The sequence below is a fragment of the Heterodontus francisci genome, chromosome 19 (genome assembly GCF_036365525.1).
Source record: "Heterodontus francisci isolate sHetFra1 chromosome 19, sHetFra1.hap1, whole genome shotgun sequence".
Classification (NCBI taxonomy): Eukaryota; Metazoa; Chordata; class Chondrichthyes; order Heterodontiformes; family Heterodontidae; genus Heterodontus; species Heterodontus francisci.
The window spans coordinates 90943942-90961290 of record NC_090389.1 but is presented as its reverse complement, the minus strand read 5'-3'; the positions used below and the strand labels follow the sequence as shown (position 1 = coordinate 90961290).

The window sequence follows — 17349 nt, the reverse complement described above, 5'->3', positions numbered from 1 at the left end:
GGCCTTTGTGTAACAAAATAAAACTCAGTGAAGCTTCAGTTTGTCTTACGCACCTGATGGGAAACTCCACCATGTCATTGATCTTGTCTCTCCAGATGAAGTTGCGAAAGGAGAAGCGTTTCAGTTGAATGATGAGTACATTCGGGAGCCACCACAGCATCAACTGCTTGGATGCCTCTCTGTGCTGTTTACATTTAGGACAATACCTGCAATGGGTCAGAAGCAGCTATCAGTGCCAAGCCTGCACTGCCTGCATGCACATAAGAAGTCGCTGCCCAAGACTACCAGAAATACAACAGTGCCAAGGAAACTTGAGCGGGCTGCCCAGCTCCTGAATTTACCTCAGCCCATTCAACAGAAAGGAAGTAAAACAATTCCAGATGTTAAAATTAATTATTTTTTAAAAATTCTCAGGTCGTGGGCGTCATTGGCAAGGCCCGCACTTACTGCCCATTAGCATTTACCCCTTGAGGAGGTGATGGCAAGCCACCTTGACCCAGAACTGCTCCACTCTGCATGGTGTTGGTACACTCACAGTGCTGTTAGTTCGAGTGCTCTGGGATTTTTGCTCCAGCGACAGTACAGCTCCAAGTCGGGATGGCGTGTGACCTGGAGGGGGATTCGAAGTGCTGGTGTTCCCAGGCACCTGCTCCCCTTGTGTCTCCAAGTGGAGGGTGGGGTCGCGGGTTTGGGTGGTGCTGCTGGAGAAGCCTTGGTGAGTTGCTGCAGTGCATCTTGTAGATGGTATACACTGCAGCCACATTGTGCTGATGCGGAGGGAGAGAATGTTTAAGGTGGTGAATGAGGTGTCGATCAAATGGACTGCTTCATGCTAGAGCTTCAAGTATTGTTTCAGTTGCACTCATCCAGGCAAGTGGAGAGTATTCAACCACTAGGCTAAGAAAAAAAAAAATTGAATGAGGATTCTTGCTCACCATCCAGACTTCAGTTACAGAGGGCAGATTTTACATAATCAGGCTCAACAAGGGTGCTTTACATGATGAAAGGAAGAGATATTTGCATTTCTATAGCACCTTTCAGGACCTCAGGAACATCCCAGAGAGCATTACTGCCAATGAGGTACATTTTTGAAGTGTAGTCACTGTATTAATGCAAGAAACATGGCAATTTGCGCACAGCAGAATCTCACAAACAACAATGCGATTAATGATCAGATAATCTGTTTGTGGAACATTTTGAGGGACAAATACCAGCCAGGAAACTGGGGGAGAACTCCCCTGCTCTTTGAAATAGTGGCCGTGGGATCCTTTATGTCTACCTGAGAGGGAAGGTGGGGCATTGATCTAATGTCTCATCTGAAAGATGACATCTCCGACAATGCAGGACTCCCTCAGTACTGCACTGGGATTGTCAGTCTGAATTTTGTGCTCAAGTCTCCAGAGTAAGAGTTGAAACCACGACCTCCTGACTCAGAGGCAAGAGTGCTAACCACTGAGTCATGGTTAACACTCACTGTCTGACTGGAAAAGGAGAGATAAAATTGGGATGAGGGAGATGAGGTGGAATCTTACCAAGCTTCCTCAGGCGCCAGCACCTCAGGTTTGGTGAAGAGATTCAGGCACTGTTCCAGGGTGAAGTAGCCAGCTCTGGCTGCCTCGTTGGCTGAACTGGGATCTTCAACGTATTCCAGCTCCTTGGATTCCACTAACACGTACTCTTTCTGTCGCTCATTGTTTTTCCACACCATTGCTAATGAGATACTATCTGGGAGCTCCAATGGAGCATCGCCTGTGCAAGAGAGAAGTCAGAATGATCCAAAGACATCAACAGACCCAGGTTAAATATCAAACATCTGAAAGCTTACTGTACATAGCCCTACATTCACAGGCACCTTGATCAAAACTTTGAATGGCTCTACATTGAGCACTTGGCAATTCTATACCCACTGTGCAACCTAAAGTTGGTTGAGTGATAAATATTGGTCAGGAACCCAGGGAGAACTCCTCTTACCCTTTTTCAAATTCTTTCGCATCCATCTGAGGGGGGCAGTCAGTGCCTCAGTTTAACATCCCATCAGAAAGTCGATAGTGTGTGTGAAGGGATGGTGGTGGGAGTGGGTGGGTGGGTGTGGTGCAGCCGACAGACCGTGCTGGGAGGCTGCAGGCAGACTACGTGGGGGGTGTTTGCAGGTGACAGAGCGTAAGGTGGGGGGGGGGGAAGGAGAGGACACAGTGTGCAGGGTGGAGGGGGAATATTTAAATAGTACCATGCACTTGAAGTGCTGCAACCCGCAAGGCTATGGACCAGGTGCTGGAAGGTGGGATTAGATTGGGCGGCTAGATGTTTCGGCCAGCGCAGACACAATGGGCTGAATGGCCTCCTTTTGTGCCGTAATTTTTCTATGGTTCTGTGGAATGCTGTCACCACCAGGCAACGGAGGACAAGCAAACCAACAGTCAGAGCACCGAAGCTAATAAGTCAAGATTTGTTTATTTGTTTCCCTCATGTCTTCTTGTATAGAATAGAAACAGCTTACTTTTGAATAATTTTTTTTTTGGAATAAACTGGAGCACACTTTGTCAGAAACAGAACACTTCAGTTAATTGACTGTCACCACCCTTTGAGAGTGCATACACCAAGCTTGCTTTGCGCAACATTTGGATTGCAAAACCCTTTTGAATCTGTTCTCCTGGCTCTGGCAGACAGTGCAGGAGCAGGTGCCACTGACAGTTTGGAAAGCCCATGTTACTTCTTACACTGTTTTTGCTGGGACCTCTTCAGCAATTGTATTTTTCCAACAATGGCCTGACAGTAGACCCTCCTTTTGGTCAGTGACATAATGTGCTGGTCATTATGGAAATGTATTCCCCCAACCATCCCTGAGCATGGAGAAGGATAAAGGCAGTGTTAATTATTATTCTAGCAGATACCAGGTCAACAGCAGTGTAGGAGCTGACAACCATAATGGAGACAGTGTTTAGTAAGGGCTATGCCATATCAGAAAGGTGCAGCTGCTGAGTAACAGCAATCTACACATAAGGATTTCAAAGCAACCAGAGTAAATCAGAGATGGAGATGCTCAGAATGACCTATGTTCCAAAAATAGCTGCAGCTGTCCTACATTTAAAAACAGGCATTCAACTTTCTCACGCAACCTGGTTTTGTGCAGCAGCTAGCAAAGAGCTTAAAAAAACTCCACATTAGTAAAATAAACTATGCGTAACAGTCTCACTGCAAGAGACAAACCTGGTTAGTGTTGGCCTCACCTTTGTCTTCCATTTTCTGCTCTTTGTTTAAAGAGTCAATGATCTTGATGTAGAACTGCGGGGTGTGGAAGCGCACAGATTCAGCTGGCTGCTGGTAACCAGGGATTGCAGCTATGGGGGAAAAGAACACTGGAAATGATTTAAGTGTGCAAAATTATTAATTGGAGGAGGAGTTAATAAGTCAGGGGCTTTAAAAGGGTAAGCCCCTGCCAGATAAAACCTCCTCAGCTTCAAACACGTTAGATCAGGTAGACAGTGAAACTACTTAGGACATAGTTTTAAGCTTTCAGAAAGCTTCTGCAAACTTCTGCAAAGTTCCCCAGTAAAGACTTCTAGTCAAACTAAACGTCACAGGAAATGAGGGTTATCAATGTCATTGCATGAGGTATAATGCCAGAATGTGGAGATAGGAGGATGGTTAAAGTTCCCAAAGGTGAGTGTTTGCGTCCTTCATTTTTCAATCTTGTTACACCAGTGTGTTTTGTTCAATGATAATTTACTTTGTTCCACTGGCTGGAGATCTGAATTTGTATTTTTTTTTTTAAAAAGATGCCAGCAAAGTCATCCTTTCAGCTTATGATCACCTAATTTGCTACATTGTACCCTACAGTGCAAAGGATTTTGAGGAGGGAGATGAAATGTCTGTGCATTTCCCAGCAAGAACCAAGACCCAGGAAGTTTAAAGGGACTACCTGTTCTCTCAGCAAGCAGAGAAATACTGCTAACTGCTATGTTTGAATGACTGAGTGAGTGACTGTCATGTGACAAGCCCCTCCCCATCTGTGGTTTTAAGCTGGTGTTTTTCACTGCAGCAGAGGAGAAGCAACTGGACTCTGACATGAGCAGACCCTAAGTGGGGGACCCCCCCCTTCTCTCTCTATCCCAGCTTGAAAGCCTTCAGTTCCTACCGGTTGTCTGACCAACTTTTGCATACTCCGGCTACAATAAGAAACCCTACTGGAGGAAATCATATGCATCGCTATCTCCAACCGAACCAGTCATCTACCTCTTCAAATCACTGAATTCAGCTAGAAGCTAGACATATGACCAAACTTCACAGACTATACCTTTTTAAAAAAAAAATGGACTCTAACTCAACCAATCTACCTTTCCCCATTCTGTAACCTATTTGTATGTGTGTAAACCTTTAATGTGGGCATGAGAGTGAAAGTTGGCATGTTGTTTATTTTATTAGTTTGGTTTAGGTACCATAAAGTTAACCTCTTTCTTTGTCAACTCAAGAAAACCTGTCCAATTGGTTCCCGTTATGATCATAGCAAGTAAGCAATCAAACACCTACTGAATTGGCCAGTAAATTCATTCTAAGAAAGAATTAAACCTGTTGTGGTCAAACAAGGAGAGGGTAAAGAGGGATAGAAACAAGAAATGCTGGAGCCACTCTGGTTCCAGCATTTCTTGTTTTTATTTCAGATTTCCAGCATCCGCAGTATTTTGCTTTTATTTGAGGGTAAAGAGGGAAGCCTTTTGACCCCTTTTCATTATCTGGATGCAGAGTCCAAACTTGCCTAAATGTATGAACCTAAAAAGAGAATGAGAACAGTACACGCAAAGATAAAAGCAGCACATAATTTGCAAAAACTATGCAATTACACAGACAATAAAGTTTTTGATTATTGTAGAATATTACATAGTTTTTTAAAATAGACATTGACTGGGATTGAATTAGAAGGCCCATAATAGGGTCCTGATGAAACATTATTGCCCCGAAATGTTAACTGTTTCTTCCTCCACTGAAACTGCCAGATCTGAGTATTTCTAGCATTTTGTGTTTTTATTTCTGCAATAGGGTGCTGGGAGTTAAGTCAGATGCAAGACACCTTCAATACTCCAATTTTAAAAGTTAATAGCATGCTAGATGCTATAACCAGAAGCATGGAGTACAACTCTACACTGAGGGCTTACAAGGTTCAGATTGCACATAGATACTGGAATGGAGAGAGTGCAGAGAAGAGCAAGATGACTGCTCGAGTGTAACTGAGATGAGCATTGAGGAACGATGCTTAAGCATTACAGTCTAGAATCTGATCTTGCCCTCAACTGATAATTATGCGCTCTTCATCTTGCCCTTTGGGACTGCAAGTCCATATAAGAAAGCCCCACAGCCAAGAACAATAAACTCAGTATGGAATACAAAGTTCTACTTGAACAGCTAATTCGAGACGCTCACAGTCTGTTTGCACAGCAACATGTCCCAGTTCTGATGAAAGGACATAGAGCAGAAACATAAACTCTGTCTCGCTAAAGATGGTGCTGACCATTTCCTGTTTTTATGCCCGTGACTGAGGCCTTGCTTTACTATTGCTGTGCTAAAACCATATTACCAGAGGAACTCTGCACCCAGATTCAGGAAAGCCTAACATTGCAAAAGCTGCAGACCATCGCTGCTGCAAAAAGATGAGCACTGATGCTTGCATCTTATTCCGACGGTGCAGTGATGTAACTGACAAGCACAGACAAGACAGTCCATGGTTATTTTTAACTGGGATTTACTTACTATGCTGCTTTATCAAGAGGGATTCACTAAATGGGGAAAAAAACTCATCACCTTCAGGCTTCGGCGCTTTCTCGTAAGAGGTTTCCTTCTCGCATCCTGTGTCCTCCTGTGACAGTGGCCGCAATTCCGAAAATCCAGAGTCGTAGCTATGAATGGAATCCTTGTCTCGCCCAGGCATACTCATCCCCTTCGAGAAAGCAGAGGCCAGCAGCGGTTCAGAAACAGAGCTGCTTAAATGGGCACGGTGCATGGGCCTGAAGTCTCTTTCCTGGACTTCCAAGGGCAACTTTCCATCCCCAGTCTCGGAGCTGGTAGTATTTCCAGGATTGGGCTGCACATTTTCTGTCTTACAAGGAGGTGGATCTGGCGAGATTCGCCCTGGCTGGAATGGGGGCTGAAACACGTTGACTGAATACCTGTCACAGAATACAAGATTAATCTCACCATGTGCAAACACACACACACATAATCAGAGCATAGAAACACAGAATCCTACTAAACAGGAAGTGGCAATTCAGCCCACCATGTCTGTGCAGGCTCTTTGAAAGAACTTTCCAATTAGTCTCATTCTGCTTCTCTTTCTTTGCAAATTTCTTTTGTTTAAATATTTATCCAATTCCCTTTTGCATTAAATATGCTTCCACCACCCTTTCAGGCAGTGCATTCCAGATCACAACTTGCTGTGTAAAAAGAATGTCTATCTCCTCTCTGGCACTTTTGCCAATTATCTGTGTCCTCTGGTTATCAAGGCTCCTGTCAGTGGAAACAGTTTCTTATTTACTCTATGAAAGCCCCTCATAATTAAGAACATAAGAACACTTTGCATTTTTCAGTCAGCAGTCAGGGAGAATCCCGCTGTGTGTATTGCCAGGATGGAGCCAGCGCGGTTTTTAGTGTTAGGTGGAAGGTGAAGGGACATGGGTCAGAGGTGATTATAGCCCTCAGTATGGCTTTGGCATTGCACAAGTTAGAATTGTTTCGGAGAATTGCCAAGCCTGGGTGAAATTCTTCCCTCTTGGGTGTGTGGCTTGTCACATGGTTCAGACTCAGTCACGGCATCACTCATGTATCACAGCAGTATGGCTTAGGTATGCTGTGCAAACAGGCAGCTTAAAACTAAGTGGGAGGATAGAGCACAGCTCATGTCTCCTTACACTGTCCATGAGAGTGAGTGGCTTGTGCACAATTGTTAGATTAGGTATTTACAACACCTGCGGCACAGTGGCGCAGTGGTTAGCACTGCAGCCTCACAGCTCCAGGGACCCGGGTTCGATTCTGGGCACTGCCTGTGTGGAGTTTGCAAGTTCTCCCTGTGTCTGCGTGGGTTTTCTCCGGGTGCTCCGGTTTCCTCCCACAAGCCAAAAAGACTTGCAGGTTGGTAGGTAAATTGGCCATTATAAATTGTCACTAGTATAGGTAGGTGGTAGGGAAATATAGGGACAGATGGGGATGTTTGGTAGGAATATGGGATTAGTGTAGGATTAGTATAAATGGGTGGTTGATGGTCGGCACAGACTCGGTGGGCCGAAGGGCCTGTTTCAGTGCTGTATCTCTAATCTAATCTAAACACAGTAACAGGCCATTCAGGCAAACTCACCACATGGTGCTCCACACCAGCCTCCTTTCACCCCTACTTCATCTCACCCCATCAGTATTTCCTTCTATTCCTTTCTCCCTCATGTGTTTATCCAGCTTCCCCTTAAATACATCTATAATAATCACCTCAACCACTTCCTGTAGTAGTGAGTTCCACATTCTCACCACTCTCTGGGGAAAGAAGTTTCTCCTGAATTCCTTACTGGATTTATTGATGGCCCCCAGTTCTGGACTCTCTTGTCCCCCTCTATACTTCAACAATGTCTTACTCAGAAGCAGCACTTCCTCTGGATGAGCAGATCCAGTGTGAAGGTGTAACGTTGATCAGGGCAGTTGGCCTCTAGCTTTTAGATGAACATGAGTTGGCCCAGATTTAACCCACTCAGTTTCCTAAGAGTGCTGTGTTCTCTGGGGGAAGGACAGTTTTCTGGCAGAAAGGTCAAATTTGCTTGTTCTTCAAGTAAATTAGGAGGTTTCCCCCATCCTCTTAAGTTAGTGGCTAAGCTTCTAATATTCACAAAGACTGGGAATGAAGTTGGCTTATTCTGTTTGAAGTAATAAGCAAGAATTCCACGCTGTTCTGGAGGTGGAGTGCCTCAGACAGATCCCAGTGTACATGTATATCTGCTCGGGTGAGTATATGGGTGCATGGTGGGTGAGAAGTGTGGCCAAACTGCCAGAGGTGGGTGAGTCACTTACTGTCCTGACCCTGCCAAGACAACCTGCTCTGACCACTGGCCTGGTCGTAGACACATTAGAGTATCTCTGGAGCAATAGGAACACTGCATCTTGAGATACAGACTGAGAGTGAATCCCCTTCTCTTTACTGCAATAGGATGGGAAGAAATCGCTGTTCGTCCGAGAGGAGTAGCTGGATGCAGTTCATCTCTTTCCCTTGCACTCAGTCTGGTCCATCCAGAGGATCACAGCCAACAAGGATCTTTAATCCTATTCGGTGCACCCCACTGTTCCACATCACAAGGACGTCACCATGCTGACATTTTCCTTCCAGCCCAGGGACACCAAGTTCAATTGTAACACCCTCACTCACTCCTGCATCAATTTTTTTTTATATATAAGAGATACAGCACTGAAACAGGCCCTTCGGCCCACTAAGTCTGTGCCAATCATCAACCACCCATTTTATACAAATCCTACATTAATCTCATTACCCTCTCACATCCCCACCTTCTCTCAATTCCCCTACCACCTACTTACACTAGGGGCAATTTACAATGGCCAATTTACCTATCAACCTGCAAGTCTTTGGTTGTGGGAGGAAACCGGAGCACCCGGTGAAAACCCACGCCGTCACAGGGAGAACTTGCAAACTCCGCACAGGCAGTACCCAGAATTGAACCCGGGTCGTTGGAGCTGCAATGCTAACCACTGCGCCGCCCATATCAGCTAATCCATGTGATCAGCTAACTCAGCACAGGATGCACAAAGTTCATGGGGCATTTAAATTCATGCCACAAAGTCCATGTGTTGGTGGAACAATGCGATCAGCAGCCTATCATGAGACTAGTGGGTCAAATTAAAACACAACCCAATGACTAAAGCCTTCTTGTAATGTCACTCATCTGAATGATTCATAAAATCACGCAATGTTGACAATGTGAAAGTCATGCGAATGTTGCAACTTTTGTTTCCTAGTGGGAGTAAGGGGTAGCTGTTGCTTGCAGCCAGTGTTGTGCTAATCTATACAGCCCATTATACGCTTACAAATTAATTAACTTTTAAAACAGTACCTTGAATATCCTTCCAGCAGCTGCATGAGCCTGGAGTATGTGAGCCGTGATTCAGGAACACTGATTATGAAAGGGCAGCCAATGTTCTCTGCTCTACACTGGTTTTTATGATCTGACCAATGGTTCATTTGACAAGTCCTGGAGATAGATAGAGAGAGAGAGAGAGAACAAAGTTACTCTGAAAGCCTTTTAAAGCACAAGTTTGATGTCACCAAATGCCCAATTCTCAATTTGTCTCATTGTTTCTGCATTACGGGGTCTGAACCCATAATTTTCACTTTCAAAACAATCCTTAAGAACATTGGAACTGGTAGCAGGAATGGGCCATTTGCCCCTCGAGCCTGCTCCACTATTCAACCAGATCATGGCTGATCAACGCCATTCTCCCACACTATCCCCATATCCCTTGATGTTCACCAATAACATTGAAGATATTAAATAATTTTTCCTTCAAGGGACATTGAGTCAGATTGATGACATGTTTTCTCACGGCAGCTTGGCCTCTTTGGTAGTGCTCACACTTTAAGCCAGAAGACCATCAGTGGGGTACAGTGGTGTAGTGGTTATGCTACTGGAATAGTTATCCAGAGACCTGGACTATTAATCCAGCGAACATGAGCTCAATTCCCACTTTGCAGTTTGAAAACTTGAATTCAGTTCTAAAAAGAAAATTTAGAAATAACTTTTAAAAGGTAATCATATTGTCATGTAGGCCCCCACCTGCCAAGAATGAGGCACACATTAAAACTTAAAAAATGTTGCAGGGAAGAAAAGAGGGCCTATCATAAGGAATTGCCAGACCCCTTGCCAGAAAGACCTTTTTTGCATTCTGGCAGACAGTGTTGGACCAAAGGACCCAGTCCCTGCTTCTCCAATACACAGAAGACCTGGTTAGGGCCAGTTTAGTCACCAGACAATAACATAAAAAGCAAAATACTGCGGATGCTGGAAATCTGAAATAAAAACAAGAAATGCTGGAACCACTTAGCAGGTCTGGCAGCATCTGTGGAAAGAGAAGCAGAGTTAGCGTTTCGGGTCAGTGACCCTTCTTCGGAAGAAGGTCCGAAGAAGGGCCACTGGCCCAAAACGTTAACTCTGCTTCTCTTTCCACAGATGCTGCCAGACCTGCTAAGTGTTTCCAGCATTTCTTGTTTTTATTAGTCACATGACAAACTGGCTGTTTGAATTTGAACTTGCCACAGAGTGTTTGAAACTCAGAAAGCTGTTTGCTCCTGTGTGACAAGATCTCTCTCCTCTCTGCTCCCATCTCTTTCTCACAAACTGAAGACCCATGAAGACAAATGAACCCCAAGAGAGAAAAGTCTCCTACAGCAAACAGGGTTTAAGAATACTGCGCCCCAATGAAAAGCAACCTACCTACAAAAAGACTACAGTGAGCTCGAAGCACAGTAACAAGAAACTTTTGAATTAGGAGAAATGCAGAAGAGGGAGAAAGAGAGAGCCTTCCAGAAGGAACGTGAAGAAAATGAAAGGCAGGAGAGGGAAAGAATAATCCGGAAGGAATGTGAAGAAAGAGAGCTGAAGCGGCTTGAGTTAACTTGGGGGTGACAGAGAAACCCCAGTGAAAGCATGGCCAATATGGAGGAGCGTAATTCAGGGCTGGGTATAGAATTGTGAAAGCTGGCTCAGCTAATTCCAAGATTCAATAAGGAGGATGTTGGAACATTTTTTGGGCCCTTTGAAAAATTGGCAAGGTAGCTAAAACGGCCAGCTGAGTCCTGGCCTCTTACTGCAAAGCAAGCTAACTGGAAAAGCCCATGAGGTTTATACCCTGTTGTCAGATGAGAGTTCATCAAATTATGAACAGACAAAAAATGCCGTCCTCAGGGCATATGAATTAGTACCCGAAGCCTACCACCAAAAGCTTAGAACTCTCAAAAAGCAAGCCAATCAAACATATCTGGAGTTTGAAAGAAGCAGCTGGCTTTTGACCAGTGGCTGAGGGCTCTTAAAATACAGCTCAGCTATGAGACACTCAGAGAAGTAATCCTGTCACAGGAATTTAAAAACTCTCTCCCACTCTCAATAAGGACCCATGTAGAGGAGCAGCGGATTCAGGGAGCCCGGCAAGCGGCCATTCTGGCCGATGAGTTTGCTTTAATTCCTAGGGGAGAACCTTTCTGAATCGTACTCAACCACAATCTGTAACCTCATGGCCAGACATATCCCCCACTCTACCATTACCATTAAGCCAGGAGACCAACCCTAGTTCAATGAAGAGTGCAGGAGGGCATGTCAGGAGCAGCACCAGACATACCTCAAAATGAGGTGTCAACCTGGTGAAGTTACGACAGAGTACTACTTGTGTTCCAAACTGCGTAAGCAGCATGCGATAGAGAGAGCTAAGCGATCCCATAACCAATGGATCAGATCGAAGCTCTGTAGTCCTGCCACATCCAGCCATGAATGGTGGTGGACAATTAAACAACTAACTGGAGGAGGTGGCTCCACAAATATCCCCATCCTCAATGATGGGGGAGCTCAGCACATCAGTGCGAAAGATAAGGCTGAAGCATTTGCCACAATCTTCAGCCAGAAGTGCCGAGTTGATGATCCATCTCTGCCTCCTCCTGAAGTCCCCAGCATCACAGATGTCAGACTTCAGCCAATTCGATTCACTCCGTGCAATATCAAGAAACGACTGAAGGCACTGGATACTGCAAAGGCTACGGGCCCTGACAATATTACGGCAATAGTACTGAAGACCTGTGCTCCAGAACTTGATGTGCCCCTGGCCAAGCTGTTCCAGTACAGCTACAACACTGGCATCTACCCTGCAATGTGGAAAATTGCCCAGGTTGGACTTATCCTGTACACAAAAAGCAGGACAAGTCCAGCCCGGCCAATTACCGTCCCATCAGCCTACTCTCAATCATCAGTAAAGTGATGGAAGGTGTCATCAACAGTGCCATCAAGCAGCACTTGCTTAGCAATAACCTGCTCAGTGATGCTCAGTTTGGGTTCCGCCAGGGCCACTCAGCTCCTGACCTCATTACAGCCTTGGTTCAAACATGGACAAAAGAGCTGAACTCAAGAGATGAGGTGAGAGTGACTGCCCTTGACATCAAGGCAGCATTTGACGGAGTATGGCATCAAGCAGCCCTAGCAAAACTGAAGTCAATGGGAATCAGGGGGAAAACTCTCTGCTGGTTGGAGTCATACATAGCACGAGGGAAGGTGGCTGTGGTTGTTGGAGGTCAATCATCTGAGCTGCAGGACATCACTGCAGGAGTTCCTCAGGGTAGTGTCCTAGGCCCAACCATCTTCAGCTGCTTCATCAATGACCTTCCTTCAATCATTAGGTCAGAAGTGGGGATGTTCGCTGATGATTGCACAATGTTCAGCACCATTTGCGACTCCTCACATACTGAAGCAGTCCGTGTCGAAATGCAGCAAGACCTGGACAATATCCAGGCTTGGGCTAATAAGTGGCAAGTAACATTTGCGCCACACAAGTGCCAGGCAATGACCCTCTCCAACAAGAGAGAATCTAACCATCTCCCCTTGTCATTCAATGGCATTACCATCGCTGAATCCCCCACTATCAACTTCCTAAGGTCTACCATTGACCAGAAACTGAACTGGAGTAGCCATATAAATACCGTGGCTACAAGAGCAGGTCAGAGGCTCGGAATCCTGTGGCGAGTAACTCACCTCCTGACTCCCCAAAGCCTGTCCACCATCTACAAGGCACAAGTCAGGAGTGTGATGGAATACTCTCCACTTGCCTGGATGGGTGCAGCTCCAACAACACTCAAGAAGCTCGACACCATCCAGGACAAAGCAGCCCGCTTGATTGGCACCCCAATCACCACCTTCAACATTCACTTCCTCCATCACCGATGCACAGTGGCAGCAGTGTGTACCATCTACAAGATGCACTGCAGCAATGCACCAAGGCTGCTTAGACAGCACCTTCCAAATCCGCGACCTCTACCAACTAGAAGGACAAGGGCAGCAAATGCATGGCAACATCACCACCTGCAGGTTCCCCTCCAAGTCACACACCATCCTGACCTGGAACTATATTGTCGTTCCTTCACTGTTGCTGGGTCAAAATCCTGGAACTCCCTTCCTAACAGCACTGTGGGTATACCTACCTCCCATGCACTGCAGCGGTTCAAGAAGGCAGCTCACCACCACCTTCTCAAGGGCAATTAGGGACGGGCAACAAAATGGTGGCCTAGCCGGTGACGCCCACATCCCATGAATGAATTAAAAAAAATCACCCCCACAAATGCGAAAAGGACAAAGGGTGGGAAGGTGATATCCGCCCAGGCAGTTCTGGAAGAGAAAGGAAAGCGGGCGACACAGGGGGCCCTCCTCCGGCCAAAAAGGAAGGTGCTGTGAGCAACAATGAGCCCCGGAGACCTGTGTGCTTCCATTGTAATAAAGCAGAGCATTTAAAAGCTGACTGCTAGAAACTAAAGGGGAAATTGGTAGGGTTAATCAGGGCACACCCGCTCTGTGAAGACAGGGCCTAATGTAAAGCACAGAACAAGCTGTGGCTTTAACTGCAGTAAGAGTGCAATGCAGAAAGCTCACTACAGCCAGTGCAGGAAGAGTTAATAGGATTCCTGAAGGTTATCAGGGTTTTGTGTCTGAAGGGAAGGTAACCCCATACCCTTCGAGTGGGGCAAGCAAGCCCATAGTAATTTTCAGTGACACAGGGGCCACGAGATCCTTTTTTACTCGGAAAAGGCCTGACCTATCCCCCAGAGAGTGCAGTGAATACCAAAATGGTGGTGAATGGTATTGGAGGGCAGTGTATGCCTGTACCTGTACACCGGATGCGCTGGAGTGCGACCTAATTTCGGGACTGTTAACCATAGGGATTCTCCTTATGGACAGGGTTGACCTGCGCCTAGATAATGATATGGCTGGGGTGAAGGTGGTAGCCACCCCCCCACCCCTCCGAGTAGTGAAGGAAAGACCGCAGGAAGTCAAAGACAGGGCAGTGGCAGGAGATGGTCCCCTGCAGAGTCCCTGAATGTGTAGTGGATCAGGCCATGATCAAACCAGCTCCTTCAGCGGAGACTGCATTGGCACTGCAGGCAGATGGCCATGAGGTCTGAGGCTCAGTGAGCCAACCCAGTATTGCAAGAGTTAGCACCGGAGAGAAATATTAAGAAGCGCCCACAAGACTACAGTGGCTGTACATGCCGATATACAAGAGACCAAAGTCAATATAAGACAGCAGTTTGACTGGCCAGAACTCCATCAAGATGTGATGGAGTATTGTAGGAGTTGCCACATGGGTGAGGATGAGGGGAAACCCCAAGCTCCACTGAAATTTGCACCCCTAAGTCCTGTACCAGTGTTAGGAGGACCTTCCAGCCAAGGGCTGGTGAACTGTAAGGGACCCCTGCCGAGAACAAAAGGGGACAGGCAGGCACACGGCTGGCAAAAGTTTAGAAAGAGAAGGGGAAGAAGTGATCCAGAGGGCAGGTTAAAGAAATCCAGGAGGAATCCCAGATGAAAACCCCTACTGACTAGTCAGTTAACCCCGAAATATTTGTAAGGTTAGACCCTACATCCTCCAATGTAAATGCAGACTCTGGAAGTACCCCACCAGAGTTACTAACAGCATTTAACAGGAACCTGCAGAGACAAAGAGAAGCCTCACCTAGTCCAAGTGTCACAGGAGTGTGCAGTCGAGTCTGCACAAAAACCTGCAGGTAGGAGTGTCCCCAGAGAACAAAGGGGAGATTAACAAAGAATCCTCTTCCTCCCCCCCCCACAGTCAGAGAAAAAGGGAACCATCCATCCCCTGAAGTCAAAAGTCTTTCAAAGTAATTCATGACAACGCTACTTCATCGGACGACGTCATCAGAATGCGCCGCGGTGCGCACATGCGCAGACGGTCTCATGCCCCCTGCGCATGCACTGTGGTCCGACCTGCCGGTAAGGTTGTGCGCATGCGCAGATGACGTCATCGCGTTATTTCGTCTTCCTCGCCGACGCGCCTGTTTGGCTTCTGCGCATGCGTCAAAGCTTCGGCGCGACTTTTTGAAAGTGGAAGGAGGGGAGGTTTCGTCGGGCATTTTATCTGAATTATTTATTCGTTTTGGAGACTTGCTTCATTTTTATTTGACACAGGAGATTGTTCCAAGGTAAGTTGCTCTGCCTTTGTAAGTTGCTCTGAAAACATTTCCATTGTCTGGGCCACCGCATGTTCTCCAGTCCCTGTTGTGAGTTGCTCTGAAAACATTTCCATTGTCTGGGCCACCGCATGTTCTCCAGTCCCTGTTGTGAGTTGCTCTGAAAACATTTCCATTGTCTGGGCTACCGCATGTAGCAGGATGAAGGCACAGTGACTGTGATTTCTGGCGCCAAACAGTACACACTGCAGATACATGATGGCCAGGCTACCTGCAGCTGCATCTTCTCCATTCAGACTTTGTTGCCCTGCAAACATGCTGTTGTGCAGAGGCATCTGGGTCTGCCTTTGGACAGGCTCTCCCCCAATTGTCGCTGGCGTGCATCTCAGACACCGACGACGACAGGCATGGCTGCTGCCATTGTGATTACAGAGGAACAGCCAAGGCCCCTCAGCTACAATGAAAAATACCGCTTGCTTTCAGATCAATTGTACCAGCTACAACAGGCCGTTCTGCAGAGTGGAACGGCAGCATTCATGAGGAGACTGGACTGGCTGCGTCAACAGACTCTCCGCTGGCAGCAAGGACTGGCTGATGAGATGGAGCCATTTACTATGCCCAACAATTGCCCGGAAGCACCTTCGGATGGAGGTGGCCGCACGCTGGACATCAGTCACGTGTCGCAAACCCTGGATCCTGAGCGTCTCACCCCCTGGCCTAATGATCTGATGGACCATACATATGCCTACCTGTTCAAATCTCCACTTCCCCTACCTGCGGTACCCTCTCCTTGCTGCTCAGTTACACAGTCACCTGCTCCTACACCCATCAGGGGAGTGCTCATGGGCACACAGTTACCTGCTCCTACACCCATCAGGGCAGTGCTCATGGACACACAGCCACCTGTTACCCCATCCGACGTTGAAACAACCATGTAGAGCCTTGTGAGACTCCGCAATTGCCAGTTGCTGCCCGTCAAGCAGAGAGGGCGTCCAAAGGGGTCCACTTGGGGAACATTCAGCAAGAAGAGACTGAGCACTAAAAGAAACAAGCATGCCGTGTCCAGTGGTAGCAGAAATGTGAATGCTCTTGCTGTGAACACAACTGGTGATAGTAGTAGGCAGGATTAAATGGGAATGGATGGAAAGACGCACGAGTAACATAACCACTGGCAGGGAACTGCTGGGCTAAATGGCCAGCTTTATGTTCATAGCCCAAAAGAAATGTGCTTCTTTTCCAGCACCCTCACATCATTCATGTTTTCCCTGAGAGCAGCATTGAACCATCACGAGATAGGGGCAGTAACATCATCCTGCCTCCTACAGCTGAGGTGGGTACTAAGTGATTCATTGGCGGTGTTATCAGTACATGCCTTTACCGCAGAACACAAAGCATTCTCAACAGTAATTTCATTGGAGGGAGGGAAGCTCTGACACTGATGTTCTTTCCTTATTTTCTTTCATGTAAAACGTGCCCTTGAGAAAACAATCCTTGACACTTAAGGACGGCATTCAAGCAAAGGAGGCAGTGCAGGAGAGGACGCAAGGATGTGTTGATTCCTGCATCTGAGGTGGGTAATAAGTGCTTCATTGGCGACGTTATCAATTGGTGCCTTCACTGCAGAACTTAAAAAGGTGTGCACAACAGTAATTTCAGTGGATGGAGGGAGGCAAGCTCTGACTCTGATTTGCTTTATTTCTTTTCATGTAAAACATGCCGTCGAGAAAACAATCCTTGAGACTTAAGGTCAGCATTCAAGCAACGAAGGAAACTAGATCATGCTGCGGAGCTCATCACGATGTGGAAAGGAACATTGCATTTATGGATGAATTGGGAGTGCACATTGGGATGCGTTTGGGGAACATTCACCAAGAATAGACTGAGCTCAGACTCTTGTGACTTTGCCTTCTTCACATGGACAATACAGTAGTGGAATAGAGAGCCAAGCGTTCATTCACCACAAGGCTCTCCAGGAACAATCTCTTTAGCTGTGCATCGCAGAGACTCGGCCTGTCTGTCTAACGGGAATGCTGGACACAACACTCATGTATCCATGCACAGCAGTTCCTCGGATACTTAATGAACTTAATAAAACTTTTCAATAATTAAACCCAGAATTGTTGAGGTTTTGTTTTGCA

The 17349-nt window shown here is 46.5% G+C and overlaps 1 protein-coding gene across 5 annotated transcripts in view; it reads right to left on the bottom strand.

The window, feature by feature from the left end:
- Positions 1 to 17349, bottom strand: part of usp19 (ubiquitin specific peptidase 19) — a 205714-nt gene that overhangs the window by 34106 nt on the left and 154259 nt on the right. For all 5 annotated transcript variants that reach the window (XR_010977002.1, XM_068052211.1, XM_068052208.1 and 2 more), the window contains exons 19-23: positions 9090 to 9227; positions 5794 to 6158; positions 3228 to 3338; positions 1533 to 1749; positions 54 to 206 (exon numbers count right to left, since the gene is read on the bottom strand). Coding sequence is in view for 4 of the 5 variants with exons in the window: in XM_068052211.1 (XP_067908312.1) it covers positions 54 to 206; positions 1533 to 1749; positions 3228 to 3338; positions 5794 to 6158; positions 9090 to 9227 (984 nt within the window). In the remaining variant the exon portion in view is untranslated. The remainder of the gene's footprint in view (positions 1 to 53; positions 207 to 1532; positions 1750 to 3227; positions 3339 to 5793; positions 6159 to 9089; positions 9228 to 17349) is intronic.